Genomic DNA, 27,052 nt, shown 5'->3' on the forward strand with positions numbered 1-27,052 from the left:
ACAGCTCCCATGGGAGTGATGGTTGCTCCAGCCTGCTCTTCCCATGGCTGGGTGATGGGGTTTTTTTGTTTATTTTCTTTTGCACAGAGCACAGGAGCCCTGTAGCTGCCCAATAATTGTTTGTTTATTGGAGAAGGGAAATACAAACATAGGTCATGCACACAGAACTCCTGCATGTTACTGTCTAGGACATTTTTCCTTTTAGTGCTTCCTAAGTTCCTTTTTCCACCGAGCCAAAAGGTTTTTCTGAGCTGTTTAACTTTATTTGTCTCTGTGACAGTGTTGAACTTGCATTAAATTTAGAAGAGAAAAAAAAAATGCCTATACAGCATTATTAACTTGCCACTTTCTTATTTAGGCCACAGACAAATTAGAAATTATTCAGGTTATCCAGGCAAAAGCTACATCCTCACCAACCCATCATGCTTATTAAGGTGAACTTTTCAAACCCATCCATGCTGCAGCTGAGCAAACAGTGCTGCTTGGGAGATGTAACTCAATCCTTCCCCTCAATAATCTTTCTCATTATATTTTATAAAATCTGTCTTGTAATGCCCCTCGTGCCAGAAATGTTCTCTCTTCTTTCCAGACTTCTCTCTCAGGTTTCCAGCTAAATAAACCCGTGGCTCCAGTTTTCAGAGCAGTACCAGCAAGAGACAAGTCTGTTGCTGAAGTGAGGCTGAAGTTGGAACAACCTTGGCTTGGGCAGGAGTAATGAGACACAGCCCTGGGCTATAAATTGCATTGGCTTGGGAAGGGGGGGAATTCGTTCTGCTTTGCCTGAGGCAAAGGTCTGCTGTGCTGTCAGCTGAGTTCCTTAGACTCTCCTTTCCTCCTCTGTCATGGTAATAAGTACCAAGAAAGCTGCTTATGAAAGAGTTTTGAGGAAATCCCTTGTTAGCTGCTACTAGTTTAACTTGTGTAATCTCAGCAGCTGCAGCAGAGGGACATCTATTTCCAGCTGCTTTAGTGACAGGTTTAAATGAAGGCCCTGGACTTTGTGGGCCTTTGGATCAGCCTTTCTGGACCATGAGAAATTCCCTACAGCTACAGTGGTTTGCTGGGAGTTGTCAAGGGAAGAACTGGCACTGATGAGCTGCAGTCTTGTCTGCTGCATGGGGATTCTGGTGTTTTCCTTTGTTACTCTGAGCTCCTTGGTGGCAGGAGAAGAAAATGATGTCAGTGTGTCTGACATTTCTAATAGGGAAGCACAGTAGCAATGGCTCTGTTTTTTTCCCAACAAATCAGATAAAGAGGAAGCCCTAGTGAAGCTCTCATGCCCAGGAAGAATCAAGATGTGCAGTTTACCCACTGCTTTTTCATATCATTACATAATTGCTTTAGCAGCTTTACTCCTGACGGGCTCCACACACATCTCTGTGACCAAATTATTTGCTGGGATTTAACACAGGGCTCTCTAAACAGAGTATCTGTGAACATAATCCTTAATGATGTGCTGCGGGCACACACTGCTTGTGGAAGTCTTGCCTGTGATTAATCAATTAAGAATGAGATAAACTCAACAGTGGTTCCTCTGTTTTGGTAGACGATGCGTCTGTATTTGTTTGCTATTCCACGAAGGGGTTTCAGTGTTGTCTCACATTAGATAGGCACAGAAATAAAATACTCTCCAGGTGTTGCTGTGCACAGCACGTCCTTTAAGAACGACAGCACCTGTTTTTTTGGAGAAAGCTGCCTTTTTGTACCAACAGTAATATTTACTGGACAGAGCAGCACAGCAATGATTTTACCCTCCTCCCAAACAGTCTGTGTGTAGGTGGTTAAGAGGTAGTGTTTTGTATTATTGTGCTGTTGGCAGGATGAATCCTGGATAAAGAGTGGTGGAATTGCCATGTGCTCAGGAGATCTCAGGGTTTTTACAAGTCTGAATTCACGTGCTGTGTCAGTGTAGATGAGAAAACAGACAGAAGCTCCAAACCAATGAAGTGTCCTGTTGGATAATATTGATCCCATTAAGAGACCTGCTTGTTGTGTGTCCTCACAGCAAAATGCAGATGTGCTGTCCCTGAGCACTCAAGGGTTGGCATCATGTGCAGTTCATGTCTCTCCCCCACTCCCCAAATAAGCAGAGTGGAATGAAATAATAGCAAAAACACTGACAGCTTTTAATTAATTTTCGTGTTCCATATTAACTGTTGGAAGAGAAAGGTGGCATTTTTGAAGATAGAGATGCTTTTTATTTTTAATGTAGTTACCTTCAGGAAATGTGGGAGCTCCTGCTGATAATGTTTCTGGGAGTTCATACTGAAAAAGGGCAACTGTTAATTTATGGGACAACCACTATCCTCTGCATCCTCTTCTCACCTAAAGGGATGCAGGATTTGGGCAGAGTACTCTGTGACATGGTTAGGATTGCCTTTAGCAACATGACAATCTCTAAATGTACTGTTTATAAATATTTCTGCATATAAATTAGTGATTATAAATATTACCAGCAGCCAGAAACAGTCTGGTACAACCCATTCAGCCTTGTCTGCCCCTCAGAGAGCCACTGTTTGTTGAGGACGGTAACAGATGAGGTGACAGAGCTCTTCTCTGAGGTGTTTTTTCTACTTGCCATTGCAAGCAGACATGTCCCTGGATTTAAATGTAGAGGAAGATATGTTGCCTTCTGTTCAGCAGCTTTTCCTTTTCACACTTGAGTCCCTGGAGAGGAATATGCTTCAGTGGATTGGGAATTTTGCTAGGTATAAATGCAGCCCTCTGCTATTAAATTAAGTTTAACATCACTGCCAAGAACCTGCTGCATTCAGGGGCCAATGTCAGACGTTTGAGGCAGGGACAAGAGACGACCAAAGAAGAGCTGATGGGTTCCTGCCTTCTTTTCAAAATCTGGAAGCTCAGTTGATGGCTAAAGACAGTTTTGTAGCTCAAGAACCCGAATCTCTTTGCAGATATCTATGTGAAAATCTAAGTTTGACTTGAGTCTGACTTCTAGAGAGATTTCTGGGGTCATCACCTTCCTCCAGGACACATACACTGCAAGAGCAGCCTGGGCTATTGCATTTCTGGGTACATCTGCACCCAAGTTCTAAATATTATGATGATAAACTTATCTAATAACAGCAGACTTACAGTTTGATAATTAGTTTTCCTTGGCTTTAAACTAAAACTGGCTTTTCTTCCCTTTTTTCTTGGTGTGTAGCTGTGCTCCCTGGCCTGTACCATTCCCTGGAAATGTTTCCATTTCTTTAGCCTCTTTAGGGTGTTGCAAACACTGCAGAGGGAGAATCTGTGTGTGGGACCTTGTGTTGTATCCAAGTGTCTCTAACATAAGTGTTTCTAGCAGCCCTGTTCTCAGTTCATTGATTTTTGTCAATGTGATAGTAAAACTAAAAGTAACTGTGCTAGAGAGTGAAAAGGGGGTGAACAAAAAGCCCACGAACCTCCCAGTGTCTGAAACTAAGCACGTCCTTGTTGCTGTGAGAGTGGGAAGAGTCCTCTGTCTGCAGATGAGTTCTGTGAGCAGCAGGTCATGCAGACATCAAGGACTATGAAATAATGGCTCTGTGTCAGAGTGTGGCTCGTGCTCTTGTACTTCCATTACTCCTCTTCCCACTCAGAGTGCTCATTGTACCGTGCTCCTAACATGATAAACATATCTGGAATGAAAATGCCTAGCTGTACCCTAATTATAGGAGATCCTAATTATGGGAGGTATCCTGAGGTTCTGCTGACGTGCTGGATGAATGCAAAGTGGTCCTTCCCAGAAGAGCTTCTGCAGGGTAATTCTGGCTTGTCCTGCGTCTGTTCCCATCGGCATTTCGGGGTCAAGCTGTTCCCACGATGGGGATGATTTCACAGAGCATCTTGACCTGTATGATGCTGTGGTTAGATCTGGCTCTCCATTCTCATTCTAACAGTCACCTGAATATCACAGAATGCAGGTTGTTAATAGTGGCTCTCTCTGGATCTCCCACTGCTGATGGTTCACAGACTGTACGTAGTAGGTGGACGTCATCTGGGAAGGCAGATGGAGCAGTGAGAAATACCTGTGTGAGTTCATATTTCTGGAGGGAGTTGGCCTGCCTTGTTCAGGGACATGTCAGCTGCATGTTCTGGGTAGTAAAAACTTGTCAGTGAAAAGTTGTTGTCAACCTTGCACAACCAGTGCTCCTCCACAGCATCCTGTGCTTCCCTGGCCCTTCGTCACGTGCTGCTCACGTTGGGTTTGTGTGACTCAGTTCAGAGAAATGGGGTAAAAAAGACTGAACAGGTCACATTTGGCCTGTTAGGGAGACAGGAGATGAGTTGGATGCAGCCTGGCAGTTGGAGAAGGAGCAGGTTTATGAGGCTGTTGGTGCAGAGGTTGGGTGTTCTGCACACAGAGCAGCTCCCATGAACACCCCGACATCAGCAAGGTTTCCCCTTTGCATCAGCTGAGAATTTTTGGTGTTTTCTTGGCCAACTTCAGTGCAACTTATTGTTAAATTCAGGCCATTAAGAGTGGAAGTCTGCAATACACGTGTGATTTTTAAAAATTGCTTAAAAATAAGATCGTAATTAGATCAGTGGGAGGCAATTTTTAAAAAAATTTATTGCACCATGAAAACTAATAGAACCTCAATGCAATATTCAGAGTGCCTGGGCCTGGTTTAAGTTATGCTGGTCTTCTCCAGAAATGGCCCATAAAAATTTATATTATTTTAGAGTTTTAATTAGCTAAGCGTGTAAACTAAAATAAATAAGGGTTTTGGAGACATTCGGAGGGGGAGAAGAAAAGACAATATAAATGTTCATTCTAATTCTTATTTATAGGAAGAGTAATTATTCCCTTTGATGTTAAATCACCTTTTCTTCTTCTCACTCAATCCATGAATTTTCTCTCCGTTAACAGAACCTTGGGATTTTATTCCCAACACTTTGGCCCTGTCATTCTGCTTTATTAAACTGGCAGTTTGTTTGAACACTTCAGTTACTCATTAAATTTTGCATTTTCTCTCGCTGTATTAATCACTGCTTTTTACGAACTGGGAATGTAAATGATCCCTTTGCCATCTACGCCGTGGGATAATTTGCCTTTGTAAGAGGCTCCTCAGCACTTTGTGCAGTTTTCCTAGTCTTGTAATAAGCAGGGTGGGTTTTTTTTTTCCCTTCACTGTAAGATTTACTTTGGATCCTGCTTTTTTTACTATTGTTTTCCACAGAGCAATTCCCCCAAAAGCCAGATTTTCATAAAACTAACAGTCCTGTTTACGTGCTGCTCTGGTATTAAACTGTGGGTATGCAAATGGCAAAATGTGGGAGTGTGTTAAACGAGCCACTCTGTGACTGGGGAGAGCAATTGCTCCCATCAAATCCCCCAGCATTCCAAGTATGTGCAGGCAGATGGAGACTGGCTTAAGTCCCCTGTGAAAATGTAGCTCCCAGAGATCAATAATGTGTGTGTGTGCCTCACATGAGGCACAAAAAGCCTGTTTATTCCATGGCTGGTAACGAGGTGGGTGCTGTGACACAGTGTCAGCAGCCAGGGGATGTGGGGAAGGCGCATCACCTTTCTCTGGGTGTTTTACACTTGGGTGTTCACGGATTTTCTCGTGAATGTGCTGTAGTGGTGAGCTCCAAAGGAAATGGGCTTCTTGCATCAAGAGCTGGGGGAGGGAATCCAGTGCTCCAGGGGAGTTGGTGGGGTTGGGATCACGTGGGATTCTCATTCCTTACCACAACTGAGGAGCATGAGGAAAGAATCATAGAATGTCCTCAGTTGGAAGGGACACACAAGATCACAGAGTGCAACCCCTGGCCCTGCACAGACACCCCAACAATCCCACCCTGTCCCTGAGAGCATTGCCCAAACTCTCCTGGAGCTCTGGCAGGTTTGGGGCTGTGCCCACTGCCCTGAGGAGCCTGTTCAGTGCTCCACCACCATTTCTTGGAGAAATATTGTTATTTATCACCAGTGCTGTGCCCACCTGGTCCCACTGGTACTCCAGCTGAATTCTGGAATTAGCAGCCCATGTCACTGTCCCACTGTAACTCCAGCTGTAGCGAATCTGGCACTGATGGATAATAAGTATTTAGTTTAGGAAATGTCGGTGTGTGCACATGGGTACCCCAGAGATGCTCTCAGACTGTTGTAATTTCTGTAGCATCACAATTTGTCTGGGTTTATCACTGAAGATTCAGTCTAGGTTTGAGAAACACCAAACCTGAAAGACTTGAGCAGCTTCCCCGTGAAGCAACAGGCTTCCCTTGGCAAATGGTTGGGATGTAGAAAACACCCATGTTTTTAGGACTGAGACCTGCACTCAAACATTCCCTGTGGTAGCCTGACCTCCATGGAATAGTCCAGGTTTGCTCTCTGTTTCCCAGGGCTCACAGCTGTGCACCAAAGGCACCACATGTTTCCTGTAAGGACTAAACCCACTGACTGGGGGTCCCAGGAGCCAGAGGACAATTGGGTTTCATTGCTTAGGAGGGACAGAGGGGATAAGAATGACCAGAACTGTGACAGATTAAAAGAGGGAAGAGGCTTCTCTTGAAGTGCCAAAAGATTGAGTTGTGTCAGAGCAAAGGTTTGTGAGCAACTGGTTTTCTCTTGCTAAAGGAGTGACTGGAGAGCAGCGCTGAGAGCTGCCTCCTCTGCCCCCACCAGGCTCTGTGTGTGTGTATGAGAAAAACAGATCAAAACACACTTAGGCTGCTGCGTCTTTCAGCAACATCTTTCATGCAAATTGTGGCTTTTTTGCAATAAATTACCCTTAATTTGAATCAATAAAAAAATCTGCCTTTCCATTACTGTATGATGACTCTCTCTGGCTCCCCAGTGAATTCATAAATCTGTTTCATGTTCAAGCCTCCAAATTACTTTGATAAGAAACAAGGCAAAGCAGTATAAACTAAGTTTTCTGCGTGACTTTTCAGGGCCAGGTGTCTGCACTCTTAATTTACCACATTTTGATGCTCCCCTGCTTGTGCTGTAGATGTGGGAGCCTAAGCTGAGTCTCATTCAAATTCATGTTCTTGTTATTGCTATTCAGAGTCTGAATACTTATTGGTGAAAAGCTCCAATGCTACAGTAAGTCCAGGAGCAGCTGCTAAGTCTATTTAAATTATACTTTGTAGAAAGCTCAGAATGTCAATAAAAGATCTTTTTTTCCTCTTATAAAATGCCCTGATATTTTTTGAGGGGCTAAGTTTAGGCAGCAGCCACCTGAAGGTATTTTATTTACCTTTGAGGTCTGGGTAAACAGAATATTTCTACACTTCTCGTTTGAAACCTATTGCCATCTTCAACTGATTTACCAAATTTGGAGAACTCATATTAGGGGTCTGTAAAATTTGAAGTCAGGGTAGAAGAGCCTGGCACAAAATACTTTATTCACAGCTTTGATATGTCCAATAACAAGCAATTATTTTCATGTTCTTTGAGGCTGAACCGCCCTAGGCTTTGAGGTGGAAACCATGAATCACTCGAGACAATCAGAAAATACAGGCTTGCACTGATCAAGGGCTTTTTTTGTTGAAATTACAGCTCAAGCTTGACCACAAATAGACATCCCTTTTTTAATGCTGGCTTTTAGACTTTTGAAGTCTGTGTCATGGGTCCTGCAGGAATGGGTACATCCTCTACCCATTTTGGTTCGTGGAAACCCCTGCACTGCTTCCTTCCCCTGGAATATTTTTTATGCAGGTGCAAAACACTGCTCAGCGAATTTAACTATCCTGGCTGGCTTGTTTGAGTCACCTTTAAAATTGCCTGCAGAGTGTCAGACATCCAGAGGGGGAAAAAATGAAATAAATAAATGGAAAGTGTGCTCTGGATGGATGAAGGGGAATGTGGCATTACAATGATTTGCTGCATGAATCACTGTGACTAAGTGTCCTTTACGTACTTGCCTGGGGTTCCAAAAGTGTGGGTTCAGAGCCCGAGGGGGCTCTTCTGCCTTTTACTGCCACTGCCCTGCTGCAGTCACTGCAGTGTGGGAGGCAGGATCAGGGTTACAGTGATTGGAGTGATGGGACAGTGTGGGAGAGAGTGCTGAAAGAAGTGCCATAAAGAGGGAGGAAATATTTTCTTCCTCATCAGAACAAATGTCCAGGGTTTCTTGTTCTGTGGCCCTCTAATTGTGCTTTATAATTGAAACCTAATGAAGTACATTTTGGACAGTGCCCGAGCCTTTCAGGCTTGGTTTTATTCTGTGATTCCCAGCATGCAAAGCCTGAGTCTACATCTGCAGCAATTAACCTCCTTCACCTCCTCACCATGGCACCTTAAAAGCTCTGGGCTCGCTCTGGTTGCTCATCGAGGCGCTGCTGCTCTGCCTCTGCCACCCACCCCAGCCCCGTGCCCAGAGCTGGCAGAGATGTGCTGTTGGCACCATGGCTTTCCCTGGCACTGTGTGACAGGAGAAAACCTGTTTTCTTCTACTTGTGTCCCCTCAAAACACTTCAAGAGTTGGGGGGCAGGGAGGAAATGGAGGTTGTCGCACCAAAAAGGGCAGACTTGGTGTGTGTTCCATGTGGTGCTCATGGACACCAGGAAAGATCCTCACCGAGCTGGAGGGCTCAGATGGGGTATGGTACAACTCAAAAGAGTTGAGGTATGGTTTTTATAGATATTCAGCTCCTTATCTATAAAGCAGAGGTGGAGCCAGTCAGACCAGTCTGACAGCTCAGTGCTTGATTTTACAGCTCATTAGTGAAAGGGAAGAAGAAGCAGGGCAAGATTATCCTAAAAGGGGAGTTGGAATAATAAATTGGACTATTTTAAGCTTTGTCTTTTGAGGCTCTTAACTCTAATGCCTTTTAATGCCATTTAAAGCAATTCAGAGTATCTTTGGAGCATCACAAGGAATTTGGAGAGCGGTGGAATGAAGTCTCCTTGGAATATTGTTGCTGGTGTGGGCAGCAAAGATGAACACAATTTATGGTTGACTATATTCCTGCAGATGAAGTAACAGAAAAATCCAATAGACTATTAAAAAAGGGAACAGACAAGTATCTTTTTTTTTAGTCCTATGTGAGACAGAAGGGCATGGAAATGCGGTGAAGTACAGCAAGTGTATAATGCCAGGAGTTTTGCAAAGCATTTTTTAAGGTGCAGTTGGTATGTTTTCATGTATATTGGAAGTTGATTACAGGACCATAAAGCCAGAATTGGAGTTGAGAGGTATCTAAAGATCTTAACAGTTCACTTTTCATTCATGAGGTCTCCACACTGTGCCTTCAGAAAACAAAATAATGTGGCCGGAAAAAAAAAACCATTGCAATGTAAAATGGACCAGAATGCACATAATACAGTTATTTTTGTGCTAGTCAGTCTTTGAGTGAATGCCTGTATTTTCTCAAATTGAATCAAACCCAGAAATCAATGTAGCATGGGGAGAAAGGTCTGAAGCTGGGTTTAGTTTGTCCTTGTGTGAACACAATGAATCAGCCTCTGCTCTGTGTGCTGTGTGAGACCTTTGCTGATGTGGGTCCCTGAGTTGCCCGTTTGGGAGTGTATCCCACTTATTTGACCACTAGTTATATTTAAAGACAGATGGATCTCAGTGTTTGTGAAATAAATCTGCTTTTGCATTTGTTCTGCTCAAGTTTCTCACTGGAGGCACCACTTTGTGCAACTTCCAATATTCCCAGGCCATACCCTGGGTCAGAAGCTGGGAGTGGGTGAGTGAGGTAACAGCACTCAGGACAGCCAGGATGTGATGTGTGGGATGGGAAGAGAAGGATTTGGACACTGTATGATGGTTTTTCTGTTCCCAGTCTGGTGGGATGCAGAGACACAAAGAATAGAAGATTTTCTGCCCAGAGAAAGCAGCTACAAACAGAACATCACACAAGGTGCTGGGTCATGGTGTGTTTTTTCCCCTCCAGTCTTTTTTTTAGAGGCCAAGAGGCTCATGGGCACTGAGTTTTTAGGCTTTATCCTCTGAACAACCTGTCTGGCCACTTCTTTCCAGTGTCCTGTGCCCAGGCTGAGTGAGGTGCCTCCACTGATCCTGCAAAACTGGAATGTTGCTTCAGCTTCTGACTTTTGAACACATTTTCTGCACTCAGGTTCCTGTGTGTTTTCTCCCTCTACAAAGAGTGTTTAGTTGTTCAGTGAGGTGTAGTTCACTTTGAGCTAATGGATAGCTCAGAGACACCTTTGTGTGGGAACTCACTTTAAAAAAAAAAAAAGGGAACATTCTTTGTTGGAATTTTTAACTTGCTTTATGCACTGTGGATTTTACAGCCTCTGGCTTCTGTGAAAATATAGTTCAGGTGAATAAACCAGAAAACTTACTGTGGCAAACCTGATTGGAGATGACCTCCTCTACAATAGTAATGGGATTTTATTCATGTAGCACCTAATGTGCCTGCAAAACTCTCTCCCAGGTATTTACTCTAAAGCAGTTATGTCCTGAGGAACAAAAGATGTTGTTTTTCCAAGGTAATGGAAGATTTTCAGGTGTCTTCTGACTTTGGATTCTCCCCAGGACATTGGAAAATCAGGTGCTGGATTTATTCAAGATGTTTCATCAGCAGTGCCTTTATTCAGCAGAAGTTGTAACCAGTGCACAAAGGAAAGGCCTCTGGGTGTGACCACTGGCAAATCTTTTAAAGGCTCTGTTATATCAGGCACAAAATTAATTTTTTATGATGGAATATTTTGATGAGAGGGAAAAGCACGTGCCATGTACCCCTGAGTGAAGGAGGGAGCAGAAACTTTCCAGCAAGGGTGGGAAGAAGGAGGATGTTATGTGAGAATTAGGAGTTGATGGGTTTAGAGGAATTGAATGGCTTTTTCCTATGAAAACACAGAATAAATCCTTTAAGTTTTAGGTGATGTAAAACATATTTAGTTGAGATGTAGAAGAGGAAGATTCAGGTAGATTTTTGGGACTAGGGCAGTGGCTGTTCACCCCTCAGACTTGGCTTCTGTGCTGCTCAGAGATGGGGTTTGGGGTCCTCTACCTGTGCCTGTCTTCCCCTTCTCCATGTCCCCAGATCCACCCCCGTGGAAAGGTTTGGATCCCTCCCCTTTATCCCACTGTTCCAGCAGGAACAGTGAACTCTGCAAATCCCAGCAGAGCAATATTCATGAGGACTTCAACCTTGTCTACCTTTGCAGAGCTACTCAGGAAAATATGTTCCATCTTGCTATAAATACTAATACTCAAGACAGCATCTGAATCACTAAATTCCAAGCGAATATTTTGCATATAAACATTTATTTTCTTCACTCTGTTACCTGGCTCAAAGCTGACCATTTTTCTGTGAGAATGTTGCAGGAGCAACTTGACTTTTTTGCTGGCTGAAGCAGTTCAGGTGGATTTATTTGCTATTACTTAGAGCATTAAAACAAGGTTTTGTACATTGGCTTCAGGAGGAATTTCTTGCCCTCTTATTTATGGCAGGAGTGCATTAGAGGGGGAACTGGGTTGGCTTCCCTTCTGTTTTTTAAGGTTGAGTTAGACTTGCAGCAGTTTTCAAAATCTTTGTAACTGGACAACTTGTATTTTTGGGAATTAATGCTGGAAGAAAGGCTGAAGGTATTAATTCTAAAAAAGAGGAAAATGGGTTTGAAAATTGCACAGCCTATTTTCATCCTTCCCTTACTCCATACAACTGGTTTTTTATCTTCCTGGTGAGAAAAATCCAAAGTTGGGACAACTTGAATGGTGTAAGTTGAGAGACAGCTGTAAAATTGCTCTCAGAGTCACTGTTTTAACACACAAAGCCAAAAAATGGCTGTAATTGGTACAGAGAGTCAGATTATTTGATGATTAGCAAAGCATGATCACTCTTACATGTTATTCATGGGTATTTGGGGTTTGAGATGTTTTCAGTTCTGTCCTAAGTCTGAAAATGTAAAGATCCAGGCCAAAAAGAAAGGACCAAAAAATCAAAATAGAAAAGTACAGTTTGATTTAGGAATGTTTGTGTGAAAGAGGAAAGACAGGCCAAACTTTGTATCAAAAGGATGTACAAATGAGTTCTCCTCCTCAGTCCTCTGCAATTCCTTCACTGAAGAAGAATTTTAAATTTTTTGTGTGAGTGTTCGTAGGTTGATTTTGGGATAAGAAAGGGGCTCAGAGCTTGATTCAATTATCTTCTGCTTTTGAGATGAGAATGTAGAAATGCACTTAAGATTCCTTGGCAGAAGAGGAAGTAAATGTGTGTGAGAGGTTTGCTGGGCTCAGAATATTGGCTGAGGTGCTTCCAGCTGGTGTTCCTGTACAAAGTGTTCCTCCTGCTGTCAGTCCCTTGCTGGTGTGTATTCAGGTGTGCAGCCAGGCTTCTTATGGGGTTTGTGGATGAAGAGTATGAAGACCTTTGTTAAGACTTTCACGTGGCCTGGTTTGAGGGTTAAGTTCTGATCTGACCAGTCTGTGCTGGTTTTGCTCCTGTGTTGGTCCCCTTCAGTCTGTGGCAGGGTTGATCATTTTGACAGAACCACAGAATGGTTTGGGTTGGAAGGGAGTGTGAAGATCATCTCATCCCACCCCCTGCCATGGGCAGGGACACCTTCCACCAGCCCAGGTTGCTCCAAGCCCCATCCAGCCTGGCCTTGGACACTTCCAGGGATCCAGGGGCAGCCACAGCTTCTCTGGGCAACCTGTGCCAGGGCCTCCCCACCCTCACAGTGGAGGAATTTCTTCTAACATCTAAATCTACCCTCCTTCAGCTTAAAACCATTCTCCCTTGTCCTGTCATTGTAAAAAAAGGTATTTTGTGGAAGATTGGAACACGTGTCTTGAATTTGCTGATCTGACACCTTTCCCCCCTCCACCCTCTACATGATAACCTGTTTCAGTAAGTTGCTGAAAAAAGTGCATGCTTTAGTTTGCCTTTTCCACTGGTGGTTGTTTCTGACTGGTGAAGCCAGGTGTTTCCCAGCATCCCTGTGTGGTTCAGGGGTTGATTCCCACGTGCCTCTGTTTCCATCGTATCCTGCAGGCAGGACAGGTGGGATGTTTGCTAAGAACTGCACTCCTGCCTTCGGGAGCCTGCAGCCAGAGAGGTTTGTTTTGTAATGCCTGTAGGTATCAGGTTGATTTGACCATATTGGCAGAGGTCACCTCAAGCACTCAGGGGCCAACCTGGAGAAGAGAAGGTTCTGGGGAGAATTTAGAGCACTTTCCAGTGCCCAAAGTGGCTCCAAGAGAGCTGGAGAGGGACTGTGGACAAGGGCCTGGAGTGACAAGGGAGAATGGCTTTAAACTGCTAGAGAGCAGATTTAGATTGGATATTAGGAAGAAATCCTTCCCTGTGAGGGTGGTGAGGCCCTGGCACAGGTTGCCCAGAGAAGCTGTGGCTGCCCCATCCCTGGAAGTGTCCAAGGCCAGGCTGGACAGGGCTTGGAGCAGTCTGGGATGGTGGAAGGTGTCCCTGCCTGTGGCAAGGGGTGAGACTGGATGAGCTTTAAAGTCCCCTTCAACCCAAACCATTCTGGGATTCTTTGAATGCAGTCTTTGAAGGAGATATTGCCCTCCTTCAAAATCACATTGAACAACAGCCAAGAGGGATCGGGCCTCTCTCCTGTTCTCTTCAAGAAAAGAAGAAGTTCTGATAATATATGTGAAAAAGATGGGATTCCTTATGTTCTTCACGTCTTATCTTTCACACCCAAGTGAGACTGGTGCTGGAATGTGAAGATGGAGGTGAGCTAGACAAAATATTTGCATGCTTTGATGCAAAAACACAGATCGGAGTCCTCCACCTCCGACACTCTTGGCTTTGAACTTGAAATCAAACGTATAACCCACATCCCAGCCCCTGGTTGTTTATGATTTGCACTCTGTTTGCTACCAGGAACTGGAAGTGGCAAGTGTTACCACGCAGTCATGCTGTAAACAGGAGTGGGGACAGTGCCAGTCTCCATGTGGCTGGGAACCTGGAGTGGCATCTTTATTGCAGGAGGAGAATCTCTGAGAATCTGCTTACAATTGTACAAAACAACAGTTATGTTTCACCTTTGGAAAGGAAACAGAAAGATCTTTGGTTGTCTTCTGGGACTGTGGTTTGCCAAGATTAAATGTAGAATTAATGGCAGAAAGTAAAGATTTCTGCAGGAAAGGTGGTGTAACAAAAGCCTGGGCTTTTTCTCATAGATCTGGACCCGATTTTTGCTGTTGGGTTCAGCTGACAGTGACTTTGTAATTCACTCCCTGTATTGCATCAGCTTCTTAAAGCATCAGTAGCTGTCCATGCAGTGGTGTTTTACTGTGGAAGTGTCATTCTGAGAGTGATCTCAAGCAAGAGGCTGTGGGGAAGAAGAGCTGATTTTCATTCTTCAGTAAGGTTCAGGCTGGGGAAGGTTTTGGCTTGTCAAGTTTGAATTCAGAAGTATTACTTTTCCTTATCCAGCTAAAGGCCTGGTGCTAAGAAATGTCACTGAAGAGGAGGGGGCATTAAACCTTCCTCCTCAGCGTGGTGAGCAGGGACTGGGGAGAAGCCACATCACACTCACTGGTGGTGCTGGGCTGATTTGTGTAAGGAATGTGTTTATAATTTTAAAAACTTCTTGTGAATCCTCTTGTTGTCAGGTTCAGCTAGAAGGCAGGAAGGGAAAAATGTGGTTGGGAATAGCTCTTTACAGAATCCAGAATGATCTCTGGAGATCATCCAGGCCAAGGCAGGGTCACCTACAGCAGGTTCACACAAATGCATCCAGGTGGGTTTGGAATGTCTCCAGAGAGGAAGGCTCCACAGCCTGCCTTGGCAGCTGTTCCAGTGCTCTGCCACCCTCCATGGAAAGAAGTTCTTCCTCATACTGAGTTGCAGCTTCATGTGTTTTAGTTTATGGCCATAACTCCTTGTCTTGTCCTTGGGCACCTCTGAAAAGAGTCTGGCACCATCCTCTTGGCACCCACCTCTGAGAGTGTATATTGAAGAGATCCCCTCTCAGTTTTCTCAGTCTTCTCCTCCTTGCTGTTCTTTACATTGAAATCTGAAGCTGCTTTTTTTGTTAGGTATCTTATGAACAATATACACTGAGATTCAAAAAGATGTGTTTTGGAAACTCACTGTTCACTATGTGAGAATAAAGCCATATGTAGGAAGGACTAAGGAGAAGCCTTGCAAAATTTCTGGAGGGTCAGTGGTGCCTGAAATGGTAGCAAGTGAGGTGTTCAGTAGAAAACCTTCACCTTGTACACCCTCTGGACATGCTGAATTCTAAATAAAACATTTCCAACAGACACCACGAGCCACAACTGGTTTTTTATTCCATCATAAAAACCTGGTCTAGTGGAAGGTGTCCCTGCCTATGGCAGGGGTTGGAATGAGATGATGTTTAAGGTCCCTTCCTACCCAAAGCATTGTGTGATTCTATGATAAAAGTAATTTTCCTGGTTAACTCACATTGCATTTGGCATCTTAACACCTGGCTGGAGGAACACTGCTTCCCTGAGGCAGCAACCAGGGAAATGAATGGAATATATTTGGGTAAGTTTGAGTTCAAGGATATTTCTGTCAGACTTGAATGCGTCGGTTGATTTCGTGTTTATTTTTGGGATGCGGGGGGGAAAAATGAAGTTTTCCTGTAGGCTTTATTAAAGCATGGAGTGGAATATGTCAGGCAAGATTTAAAACAAAATAGCCTATTGTTTCCCGAGGTGTTTTCAATCAGGAAGCCTTGCAGTTGGTTTCCCCTCCCCTCCATCTGCAGTGCTGAAGCCTGTGAAACACATCCAGTGCTCTCTGTGACACCTGACTCCCTTATCTCTGCACTCCTAGGAATTGCATAATGTTTTCCAGCCCTGGAAAATCACACTTTGCCTGTAAAATTATTATTTCTTGTCTGTTTGTGAAGTTTTGTGCCAGCCCTGTTATGAATTTGAAGTGAGTGGTGTAGGAAAGCACAGGGGGGAAGTACCTGTTTGCCTGCAGGTGCTGGGCAGGCAGGACCCCAGCCTGGCTCTCACAGGGATGCTCTACTTTGCAGCTGGGTGTGAGTGCACTGGTGTGAGCTCCAGGCACCTCAATACTGAGCTTTTCTAAAGCTGTACTAGGGAGGGTTTAAACACCACTAGGACAGGCTCATAAGCAACTGAGTCTGCCTGGCTGTCTTCTGGTTAAATAGGAGTAACTCTGATTCCAGAGAGGATTATGCAGTTGGGAAGTAGCAGTGACTCTCTAGTGAAGTGGTTTTCAAAATGAGAGTCGTAGAATCACAGAATGGTTTGGGTTGGAAGGGACCTTAAGGCTCGTCTCATTCCATCCCCTGCCATGGGCAGGGACACCTTCCACTAGCCCAGGTTGCTCCAAGCCCCGTCCAACCTGGCCTTGGACACTTCCAGGGATGGGGCAGCCACAGCTTCTCTGGGCAACCTGTGCCAGGGCCTCACCACCATTACAGTAAACAATGTCTTCATAATGTCTGGTCTAAGTCATTCCCCCTTGTCATAGCACTCCCTGCCTTTGTGGAAAGTCCCTCTCCAGGGGATGCCACTTTAAGAAAGAAAGGAATTAAAGCTGGGAATGGTCTGCAGTTTTCATTTTCTGGGGTGTCAGTGGCTTTATTTTGTTTCAGTGGGTTTGGTACCAGCCCTTTCTGTCAGCTGAGTCAGGGGACATAGTGACAGGACACAGTCCCCTGGGGCAGGGGAGGCTGAGCCCAGCCCTGGTGTGGGAGTGACTCCAGCTCCTGGGCTGTTCTGGTCACACAGGGTGGTGCCTCCTCCTCCTCTCCTGCTCACTGAGCAGCCCTGGAGGAGCTGACATCTGTGACAGTCCCCAGGGATCCTTATTCCCAGTGCACCCACCTCCCCGTGCCCCTCTGTGCAGCAGGATATGACAAGAACCAACAGAAAAAAAAGGTCTTGCTTCACAAGACAGGAGTGAGTTCAAAAAGCAGCAAGAAGTCAGGAGAAGCTGCCTTTTCTTCTGGCTCAGGAAAGGGAGAGACAGTAGTCAGGGTGTCCTGCAGACCCCACTCCTGACCTTGGCAGAGTCCTGCAAACAGTGGCTGTGTCATGTTCCTCCTTCTGGCTCCTCTCTTGTCCACAGCAAGAGATTTTTTTCAGTCTTGAGTCACTACTAAGTGAAAAAGGGGGGAAAATACCATTTTAGATGGATGGATGGATGTGGCAGCTACTTGTCATCTCCAAAGCATCTCCAAGTATTAGGGGTTGTGTGAGGGTGTGGAGAGGCAGGATGGGCTGTTTTATAAAGACAGGAACATAAAACATCAGTGGAAGTGTAGGGGAATAATGTAATGGATTTATAGGTTTCAAATGCCTTCCCCAAACTGCTGTGCAGGCTGTCACTAAAATGGAAAATAGATATAAGGTTGTATAATGTATCCACAAAGTAGTGTGTGATTTAACAGCAGCTCTTACCATTTGCATGGGAACAGGCTGCAATTGCTAAAATCAGGGGGGAAGCTTAAAGTCCTAATGGTTGATGGTGGATATGGTTGTAAAGAGCAAAATTCTGCTCGCTGGGGTTGATTAATTCTGTATGGCAAAAGATATAAGATGAAGTGCTCTGCCTACTGGGATCAACTGCTGTGGGGAGAAATATAGGAGCATATTTTTTTTTTTGCCTTCACTGGCAAGCTCTCAATCCTGAGACACTGGAGTTTACTGCCCTCAGTTTTGGGGTTCTGAACACACAAAATCCTGACAGCTCTGTTCCCCCTCAGTGGGAAAGCTCACTGGAATGCATCGAATGCATGGGAAGGCTAAATGGATATATCAGCTGTGCTTTGAGTGGAATGTTCTGTCTTGTTAATTTATTTATTTAGGAGGATTAAAGAGAATCTGAACAGCCATCCAGGGGTCCCGAAGGATTGAGGGCAAGAAGGGCCATTTCAGTGAAGTGATGAGATCTTTATCACGGTTTGTTCTTGTATTAAGCTTGTGGCCTTGTGATTGTGCCATAAAATGTCCTTCCAGAGGAACTCCTAAAGCCAAAGTGTAATTTATCACGTTGCTTGATGGTCCATTTCACTGTTTAATTACCACATTTTTAACAATATGAACCCTCTTTTTATATAGGGATCCTTTTAACCTCTAATTTTCAACCACACCTGCTGATAATTTTATTTCAAAAAGCACAGGACAAAGCCCTTTCTTCCCCCACCGTGCAGAGGAGTAAAATTCACCAGACTTGTGTGGTTGCAAGAAATCCTCTGGGCTTTTGGAAAATCCAAGTGGGTTAAGGGGGGATTATTTTTGTTATTTTTTTTAATTATGTGTTTTCTTCTGAAGAAACATTTGAGGTGGAAAATAACCTTGTGCTTCCTAGTTTAGTTAATTCCTCTGCTGTGGTCTCTCCCTTCCCTGAGAAAGTTTTATAAGCTCTTGTAAGAGAAGGTTTGCAGACAATGACAGTTAACAAAGCATTCCCATCTCCCTGGAAAATTGTGTTAAATTGGGCTCTGTGAAGGAGAGAGGAGCTGTGCTCATGCTCTCAATATTATATATCTACATCCCTGTGGTGGTTAACACAGCTCAGTGATTTCAAGGAGTTAATATTCCAAGGTTTAAAATGGGTGAAAAACAGAAAGAAGGATGGAATAAGAGGGGATGCCTCTGGTTAGTGGGGCACTGGCATAGGTTGGATGCTGTATCACATATTTATATAGATTATAAAGGATATAAATAATTAAGATCCAGCAGTGAAGTCGCTAACAATCCCATTTCTTACAGTGATCTGTTCTTATTTGATTCCCCATGGTCTATCACAGTAATTATATATCACTGAACACCTGGAAATTAAACATATAAAGCCTTTTTTGATAGCTTCCTGCAGGCTTGAACTTGTACTGTTGAATTGGTTTACACTTTACACAGAATTTGGACTCATGTATCCAAATTTTGCAGAGGATTTGAATCCTCTGTGCTCCTCCTGAGTGTGTGATTCCTGTCCAGCTGAAGGCTCCTGGGCTCAGTGTTCTGTCCCTCCTGTGCTGTTGGGAATGTGCCTGTCCTTTTCCTTCAGAGTTCCTTCACCATCTGACTTTCTGATTTCTCCAGATTTGCTTCTCTCATTGCTTCAGTTTGAGAAGTGTTTCATTAACTCCATGAAGGATATTCCCAGGAAGATTTAGCATTTAATAATGTGTATTTCTTTACCTGTTTTTGCTGTGTTTGGAACCATTGTAGTGTTGGCCACTAAAACCTTTCCTTGGGATCATCAAGTTCCGCTGGAGCCAATATGTAAACTCTCCATTCCATATGTAAACATGGGACAGACATTCCAGTTTGCAGAGGAAAGGCAACTTTCCACTTAAGGCAGCACCTGGTGTGCAGGAGATAACAGGAGGGTGGTTAAAAAACATAGTTTCACTCCTGTGAGAAATTTCCTCATCTTTGTATTTGCATTTATTCTACATCAGAGTGCAAATAAATATTTTCAATATTTCCAGTCAGAATTATATTCTCAAATATATTTCTGAGTATTTTCCTGTTTGTTTTCTTTGTAGGTTTTTAAACATTTAAATTATTAATATTGTTTCTTTTTTTTTTCCCCAGAAAGCACAAGTATTAGATGACATGGCTTGTCTTTAAAGTAGATTTTTTTATTATAATTTAGAACAGCTGCTTTCTAGCAATTGAGTCATCTCATTTTTTTAGATTAGAATCTCTTGTTTGTTTTGTAATGAAATGCTTTGACACTTGGAACAAGAAATTAAGATAGATACTCAGCATAGGAACCACAAGAGCAGGTGGTTTTTTCCAGCATCCTTCTTGTTCTAGGAAAGTATTTCTTCTCCAGACATGTTTTTGTGCTTTTATAAATGACTCCAAAGTTTGAAATTTCCATGGTTTCTTCTTGAAAATTTTTCACTCTCTAGTTCCCCACAGTTTCCCTTGCTTCAGAAAATTTAGTTTAAATCAGTTAAGAGGAGTGGCAATTTCTTAGTGTCTTCCTTTCAGCTGGTTATAATTCGGTGCAGGATACACTTACATGTGAAAATGAACATATAAGTGATGTATTGCAGCATCTTTTTTTCTATAGGAGAACTCTCCTGACGCAGGGACGTGGATTCACACAGATCCATACAGTGCAGCTCAGATACTCCAGTGAGGAAATACCACTGACTGGAGGTGATGGTGGCACACTGTGAGGAGTGTTGCAGGGATGGATGGGGAGCCTGAGGCTGGCAGAGCATGGATTGTGCCAGGGCAGGAGGGAGCAGCCATCCCCCACTGCAGGAGATGCTGCTGGCAAGGGCAGCTGGGCTGCAGCTGAAGTGGCAGCTGCTGCAGCTCAGCTGGGAGGTCCGTGGAGGGATAGACTGAGACAGAGCTCTCAGATGTTAATCCACACTCAGGGTAGCATTAATATCCAAGAAACAGCAGGTATCTCACTTGGCAGAGAGAAATGATGGTGATTTTCCCCGAGCTGGGAGAGGGTTTGCCTCCTTTTCCAAGTGGAGGGTTCTGTGTTCAGGGCTGCTTCAACTGCTTCACCTGGGGCTTTGCTGCTCGACCATCAGCACTCAGCAACCGCAGGAATCCAGTCCCTCAACCACAGAAATGTGTCACAAGTGGCAGTGTGGAGACTCCCAGCTCATGGTGGTTGTGACAAGGGTCATCACAGAGGTGGGCCATGGGCTCTCCTGGCAGTGGCTGGGTGTACTTTCCTCCCCACTTCAGCCCCTCTTGAGGGAGGCAGAGAAGAGCTCGAGGCTGACTCTGCTGAGAGCAAGAACTGGTCACTGTATTTCTTACAGTGATCTGTTCTTATTTGATTCCCCATAGTCTGTCACAGTAATTATATATCACTGAACACCTGGAAATTAAACATATAAAGCCTTTTTTTGATAGCTTCCTGTAGACTTGAACTTGTACTGTTGACTTGGTTTACATTTTACACAGAATTTGGACTCGTGTAGCCAAATTTTGCACAACTGACCAGGGATTTGAATCATCCTCCTGAGTGTGTGATTCCTGTCCAGCTGAAGGCTCCTGGGCTCAGTGTTCTATCCCTCCTGTGCTGTTGGGAATGTGCCTGTCCTTTTCCTTCGGAGTTCCTTCACCATCTGACTGTGCTGGCACCATCAGTCTCTTATTTATCCTGTTATTATTAAAGCCTCCCTTTTTTAAACATTGGATATTTATTTTTCCTGAAAATGCAACATTTTCCTCCTGTCACGAGACAAGCGACTTAAAAATTTTCAAAGGCTCTTTCAAGCAAAGCTGGGAATTAGATTCTTGTGGAGACCTTCATAAAAAATTGAAGACTTCATGTATTAACATACATTGATTTATTCATAGTGTTTCATTACAAATAAGTGAGGATCCCATAATATCAAGAAAGGTTAGGAGAGCAGCAGAGCACAGTGTATAATATTGACAGCTCTACTGAAACTGAGCTGTTTTTGGATTGAATTTGGAAGGCAGGCAAGGAATTGGCTGGTAAATAAGTCATGAGTTTTGCTTGCAAGTGTCTGTATATCCAGAGGGTTTCCATGGGTGAGATGATGGAGCTGGAGTAGGATTTCAAAGGCGTGTTTGCAGTGTGGATTCCTCTCCAGGTGTTCTGGCACCAGCTACAGGTGTATTCCTGACACCTCTCCAGGTCCAGAACCCTCCTGGGTTATTCTCTCAGGTGTAAACCACATGTAAATCTGCACTCCGAGGCTCAGAGTGAGGGGAGGGAAAGGATATCAGTGGCTGGCTTACAAAGGAGAAGGGCTTTTATCTAAAGACTTGGTCATATTTATTTCATTTAAATGTACGATTTCATTTCAGCGTGTTCTCTCAGCACAGGAAAAGACTTTCAAAGCCTTTGTTGCTGCCATTGTTTTCAGCTGCCTTATGAGAAGATGATTTGCCAAAAGAAAATGTGCTAAAGATGATTTTCCAAAGGAAAATGTATCCATGTTTGCACCGAGGGTTTTCAGATGCTGTGGGGGATTGTGTGGGAAATTCTCCTGGTAATTGTGCCGGTCGTGCTGTGTGCTCTGATTTGACTACAGAAGTTCTGAGATTTGGAACAAAAAAGCAGTTCACTGCATCTTTTGTTGTAGATCAGCCCATGCTGAGGTTTGAGTGGAGAGAAAAGATTAGTTTTTCCCTAAGTAAAATTGCCACGTTGGGATGCAAATACAGAGCCGCTCACCAGAGATACTGAAATTATCCCTGTCCTTGAGTTTTCAATGTCTGATTTCAAGAGATGGCAAACAGGGGAGCAAAAATAGGCCCCTTGTCACCTTCCTTTCCTTGTTCTTCATTTGCAGATTACATACAAGGCCGTTGGGTCCCTGGATCCCAGTGCTGACCTGTCCAGCCAAAGGGGGAAAGTCTTCAAGCTGAGGAATGAGACCCACCACCTGTTTGTAGGATTATACCCTGGGACCACATATTCCTTCACCATCAAAGCCAGCACAGTCAAGGGCTTTGGGCCACCCATCACCACTCGGATTGCAACTAAAATTTCAGGTACTGCTTTGAAGAAATAAAAAAACCCCACTTTCCAGTGCTTTGTTCTTTAGATCTAAAGCTGGTGCATAAAACAATAAAAATATTCAGCTCAGTGTCTCTCCCAGTTCCATAGGGCAGATTTTTAAACCTGTGTTTGATCTGGTAACAAATGCAGTGGTTAATCTGTGAGTATCTTAAATAGCCATGAATGTTTTTGTGGAGTGTTTTAAATGAGAATCATCATTAGTTGTACAAATGAACTACCTCTATAATAATTATTGTCAGCATTATCTGCCTGGATGGGGAAGCTCCTTCAGTAATGTGGTTTTTATTTTCAGAATGCGCCAAGATGGATGTAATGAAGTAATGGAATTAATAGTGCAAAGAGACTAAAAATAAAGGAGGAAAGCTGTTTTCATTGGGGTTTTTATGAGTAAGAGCAGAGGGAGGGCTCGAGGTAGGCAGACAAGAATATGAAATGCACTAAAATAAGGAGGCATTGCAAAGAGAACATGTGAAAAAACAAAGAGGAGACTTAGGCTAGTTATCAAAAAAGGGATGGTAGAGGTAATATTTTAATTTTAACATGTAGTTGATTGCACTAAAATAGCTTTTCTAACAGAGAGAAGTGCTGACATTTTTTTGAACTACCTTAACTGGTTTTTTTTTTCAGTAGAGCCAAAATAAGCATTTGGGACATTCAGGACACTTGGAATGCTTCAAATTAGGGCTGAGTGCTGTAGGAAAGAGGGCACAACAGTGTGTGTTTTCCACTACCCTTTTTCAAAATTGGTTAATAAAAGCAAATTGTGAGCAATAAGTGACAGGGTAAACTTGAAGGAAGTAAAATGCATCCCTTTCTTCTGCTGGCCATCTGCAGGGTTTGAACCCTTAACATTTAGTCCAAAAGCCCTAAACCACTTGAAGTAAAGCCACTGTGTGTCCAAAGAGCTCCACAGACTGTTGGGGTTTGTGCAGCCCTGCTTTGAAAGGACAGCACTGTGTGCACTCTATTCCTTTGTGACCAGAGAAGTAGAATAGCTCAACAATGGTAGTGCTTCTCCCCTCTGATTCTCTTCCTTTGAATTTTATTATTCTATGAGTGCTCAAGTTGTGTTGGAAGCCTTCATGGCTACTACCTGTATGCACACTTGGTTTATTGTCTTTTTTAACTCCCACCTTTGAAATACCTGGGTCACAATAGCTGGGTGCAAACTCCGTGCAAGCATTAGGATAGTCTCTGACATTGGATTATCTCATTGCATGGTCAGGTTTGTGACATTTGCATTTTCCAAGTAATTTGGAAACGACTGTTCAACTTGCTCTGAAAGGCAGTGTCAAGGTTATTAGAGAGAAGAAGGATTTTTGCACTGACTGGAATGTCCTTGTAAGTCTGTATGTGTTTGAAAACGAAAAGACATCTGTGCTGTAGCAATGTGTGAGCATATTTGTTTATATGGGTGGACACATTTGTTTACATCTCAATCTCAACTGAATAGCAGAATTCCTCAGGACTTTTCTTTGGGCAGGATGAGCAGGGCTTGCTACTTTAGGGACATCTCTGCCAACTGTGGTTTGAGTGAGGTGCCACACACCTGTTCTGTGTGGAGCACACAAGAAAACTACTGTGTCTTATTCTGCTGTCCTGTGACTAGCACAGACCAGGATCACTGGATTATTTATTCTCCATACCCTTAGCTGGGCCTGGAAAGACCTATTTCTTCCATTTCCTTTTCAGCTATATAGTGTCTGACAGTAAGATTGGAAGTTGTCTGTGGCAGGTGCAGTGATCACACAGAGGGTGGCTGAACAGGTCTCAGAGATGTCCAAGGTAGCCAACAGCTAATTCAGAAACAGTGCAGTGGCACCAGTGCAGTGCTGCACTTGGGGCAGAAGCTTCAGAGGAGGATGGTGGAGGCTGCAAAGGCAGAGCCCAGCCTTGTTGTGGTGTCCAAACTGGCCTTGCCACCTCCAGGCAGTGGCTGCCCCATCCCTGGAAGTGTCCAAGGCCAGGTTGGACGGGGCTTGGAGTAACCTGGGCTAGTGGGAGGTGTCCCTGCCCATGGCAGGGGGTTGGAACAAAAGGATCTTTGAGTTCCCTTCCAACCCAAATCAGTCTGTGATCTCCAGCATCTGTGGTGATCTCTGGTATAGAAGACCACTGGTGATATGTGTCTTCTTTAAATGTCTCACTGCTTCCCCTTGATGCAGAGCACCTTATTTCAGAGAAATCCTCCTGAAGGAGTTGGCATTCATTCTTCCTTGGCTTATTGACAGGGAAGTCAGTAGCTGAGCTGATAATAGCAGCCCCACTCTTGACAGTTTTCAGGCATTTAGATAAAAATCCTGATTGTAAACAGGATTACAGTGGAAATCACCATGAGAGGATTAAATATGGGATCCCCCACAGTGCAGCCTGCCCTTGTGAGTTACAGGTGAACTATTTGTGTGAATTCTTCTGTTTGCTTTGTACTTTAAAGATATTTGAACCAAACTTGCATCTTTGGAACAGACTTGATACTGCTCTGATCTCTTCAGTTCTTACACAGTAAAATTTGTCCCAAATAGATGAATTTGTCCCAAACAGGAACGAAAAAGTAATAAGTAAAATATGTTTCCTAAGGAAAACTACTTTCATGGGATGATCCTAAGAGAAGATAACAAAGCAGAACTAGAAACTAAAGTTTGGCTGAGTGTGAATATTCCTTGGGTTTCTGTATTGCTTTGGAAAACATGTCAGGGAAGGGATGGGGATGCCATGGCTGGGAACTGCCCGAGGGCAGCACTGGAATCTGTGCAGCTGCCTGTTGAGTCAGCATCACTAAAGCACTGGGGTAAAATGTCATGGGTTTGGGTGCAAAAATAACCTGGCTAATTTGTGCTGCTCTCTTTTCATCTTTTGTGCTCCATAACACACCCTCCAGCTAATCAAGGGGACACAGCTTAAGTCTCTGTATTAAGAACTCTTTAAGATGTGAGAAGGCTAATCCACTGACCAGAAAAGATTTAAGATTCCTGGGTGCTTTCCTCAACTCTGCCACTGACTCACTCCTCTTGGGTGGTTTTTTTTTATCATGTCCCTTTTTCTTTCTTCCCCTATAAAATGGAAGGAATGATCCCACCTCAAAGCATTATTAAGTCTTAAAAATTCAAAACCACCTTGAAGATTTTCAAAGCCAGCTTGAAGATCCAGGGGGGGCAATTCCCGTTTAATTTGAAGAGAAAAAGAGCGTCCAAATATTTAAGCAGTTTTGATGACTCTGGTCGTAACACCGGGGAGTATTTTGATATTTCATTTGAGAAATGTGAAATGGTGTCCAAGAAATGTTAACCTAAGTGAGTGAGTGGTGTGTTCCTAACGTGTCCCTGCTCTGCTGCAGCGCCGTCGATGCCGGAGTACGACACGGACTCGCCCCTGAACGAGACCGACACCACCATCACCGTGATGCTGAAGCCTGCTCAGTCCCGGGGAGCACCTGTCAGGTGAGTGTTTTGTCTTCTCTCTTCACAGCTCCCCCCCCATCTCCTTCCTCCCCAGGCTTCCCTCACGCCTCTCTCGTTCTCCTCTGATAATGGAGCTGCTGAAAGCCAGCGCTGACTAAAAGGCCAACTCGGCTGTTGATTCTGCCTTTCACAGTCTCCTTTTATAAATGCCTCAGCCTCCTTGCCTCCTGCTGTTAACCTCCAGGAAGGAGAGCTGCTGGCACTGTGCAGGGTTATTACCCTCTCAGCAGCACTTCAGATGCCTCTGCAGGGCTGGAGCACAGCAGGACGTGGAGCTGGGTACTGAGCGGTGCTGTGGGAAGGTGGAGGAGGCTCCAGGTCTTCATCCTGCCCTCTCTTCCATGGTGAACAAGGCCTGCCTGTAACTACTGTAGGAATGCCTGAACTGTCTTCAGTGCTTGCAGATGCATTTGTGCAGTTTCTGGGTCTGACCTCACTTCTCACACACATAATCCAGCTGTTGCTGCTGGGCTGGTTGTACAGTGAAGGAATGAATCTGGTGCAGAGAAAAGGAGTTCTGATTTAGTGAGGCTTTGCTAGTGTAGGTAAGCAGGTCCTGCTGGCAGAGCAGGGGATTTACAGAATTACACAACCACGGAATCATTTAAGTTGGGAAATCTTTGACCAATCACCACTTTGTAAACTAGACCAGAGCACTGAGTGCCACGTCCAGTCCTTCCTTGGACACCTTCAGGGATGGGGACTCCACAGCCTCCCTGGGCAGCCTGTTCCAGTGCTTGACAGCCCTTTCCATGAAGAAATTCTTTCTGATGTCCAACCTGAGCCTCCCCTGGTGCAGCTTGAGACCATTTCCTCTTGTCTATCCCTGTGTCTTGGGAGCAGAGCATGACCCCCATCTGGCTCCCCCCTCCTGTCAGGGAGTTGTGCTCCAGCCCCTTCCCCAGCTCCATTCCCTCTCTGGACTCTCTCCAGCCTTTCAATGTCTTTCTCACAGTGAGGGGCCCAGAACTGGACACAGCACTCAAGGTGCAGCCTCACCAGTGCCCAGTACAGGGGTACAGTCACTTGCCTGGTCATCTGGGGGCAGGGAGCTGCCCAGGAACCTGTGGAATAGAAAAAACATTTCTGGCTGACTCTGAGCTGGGCCCTGCTCTTAATGATGAGATGCTAGACTGGGACACTCCACTGCAGGTCACTCCCTGACTGTGGGAACAGGGCTTAGAGGTCTGTGCTTCATCGCTCTCTTCCATCGGGGT

General features: G+C 44.3%; 1 protein-coding gene across 14 annotated transcripts in view; it reads left to right on the forward strand.

Moving 5' to 3' along the window:
- The window catches only part of PTPRT (protein tyrosine phosphatase, receptor type T), a 459,737-nt gene that overhangs the window by 317,852 nt on the left and 114,833 nt on the right, over positions 1-27,052 (forward strand). For all 14 annotated transcript variants that reach the window (XR_003528091.1, XM_027645791.1, XM_027645792.1 and 11 more), the window contains exons 10-11: positions 22,148-22,349; positions 25,712-25,814. Coding sequence is in view for 13 of the 14 variants with exons in the window: in XM_027645791.1 (XP_027501592.1) it covers positions 22,148-22,349; positions 25,712-25,814 (305 nt within the window). In the remaining variant the exon portion in view is untranslated. The remainder of the gene's footprint in view (positions 1-22,147; positions 22,350-25,711; positions 25,815-27,052) is intronic.

This window comes from Corapipo altera, unplaced genomic scaffold, assembly GCF_003945725.1.
Source record: "Corapipo altera isolate COAL_440 unplaced genomic scaffold, ASM394572v1 64, whole genome shotgun sequence".
In the NCBI taxonomy this organism is placed as follows: Eukaryota; Metazoa; Chordata; class Aves; order Passeriformes; family Pipridae; genus Corapipo; species Corapipo altera.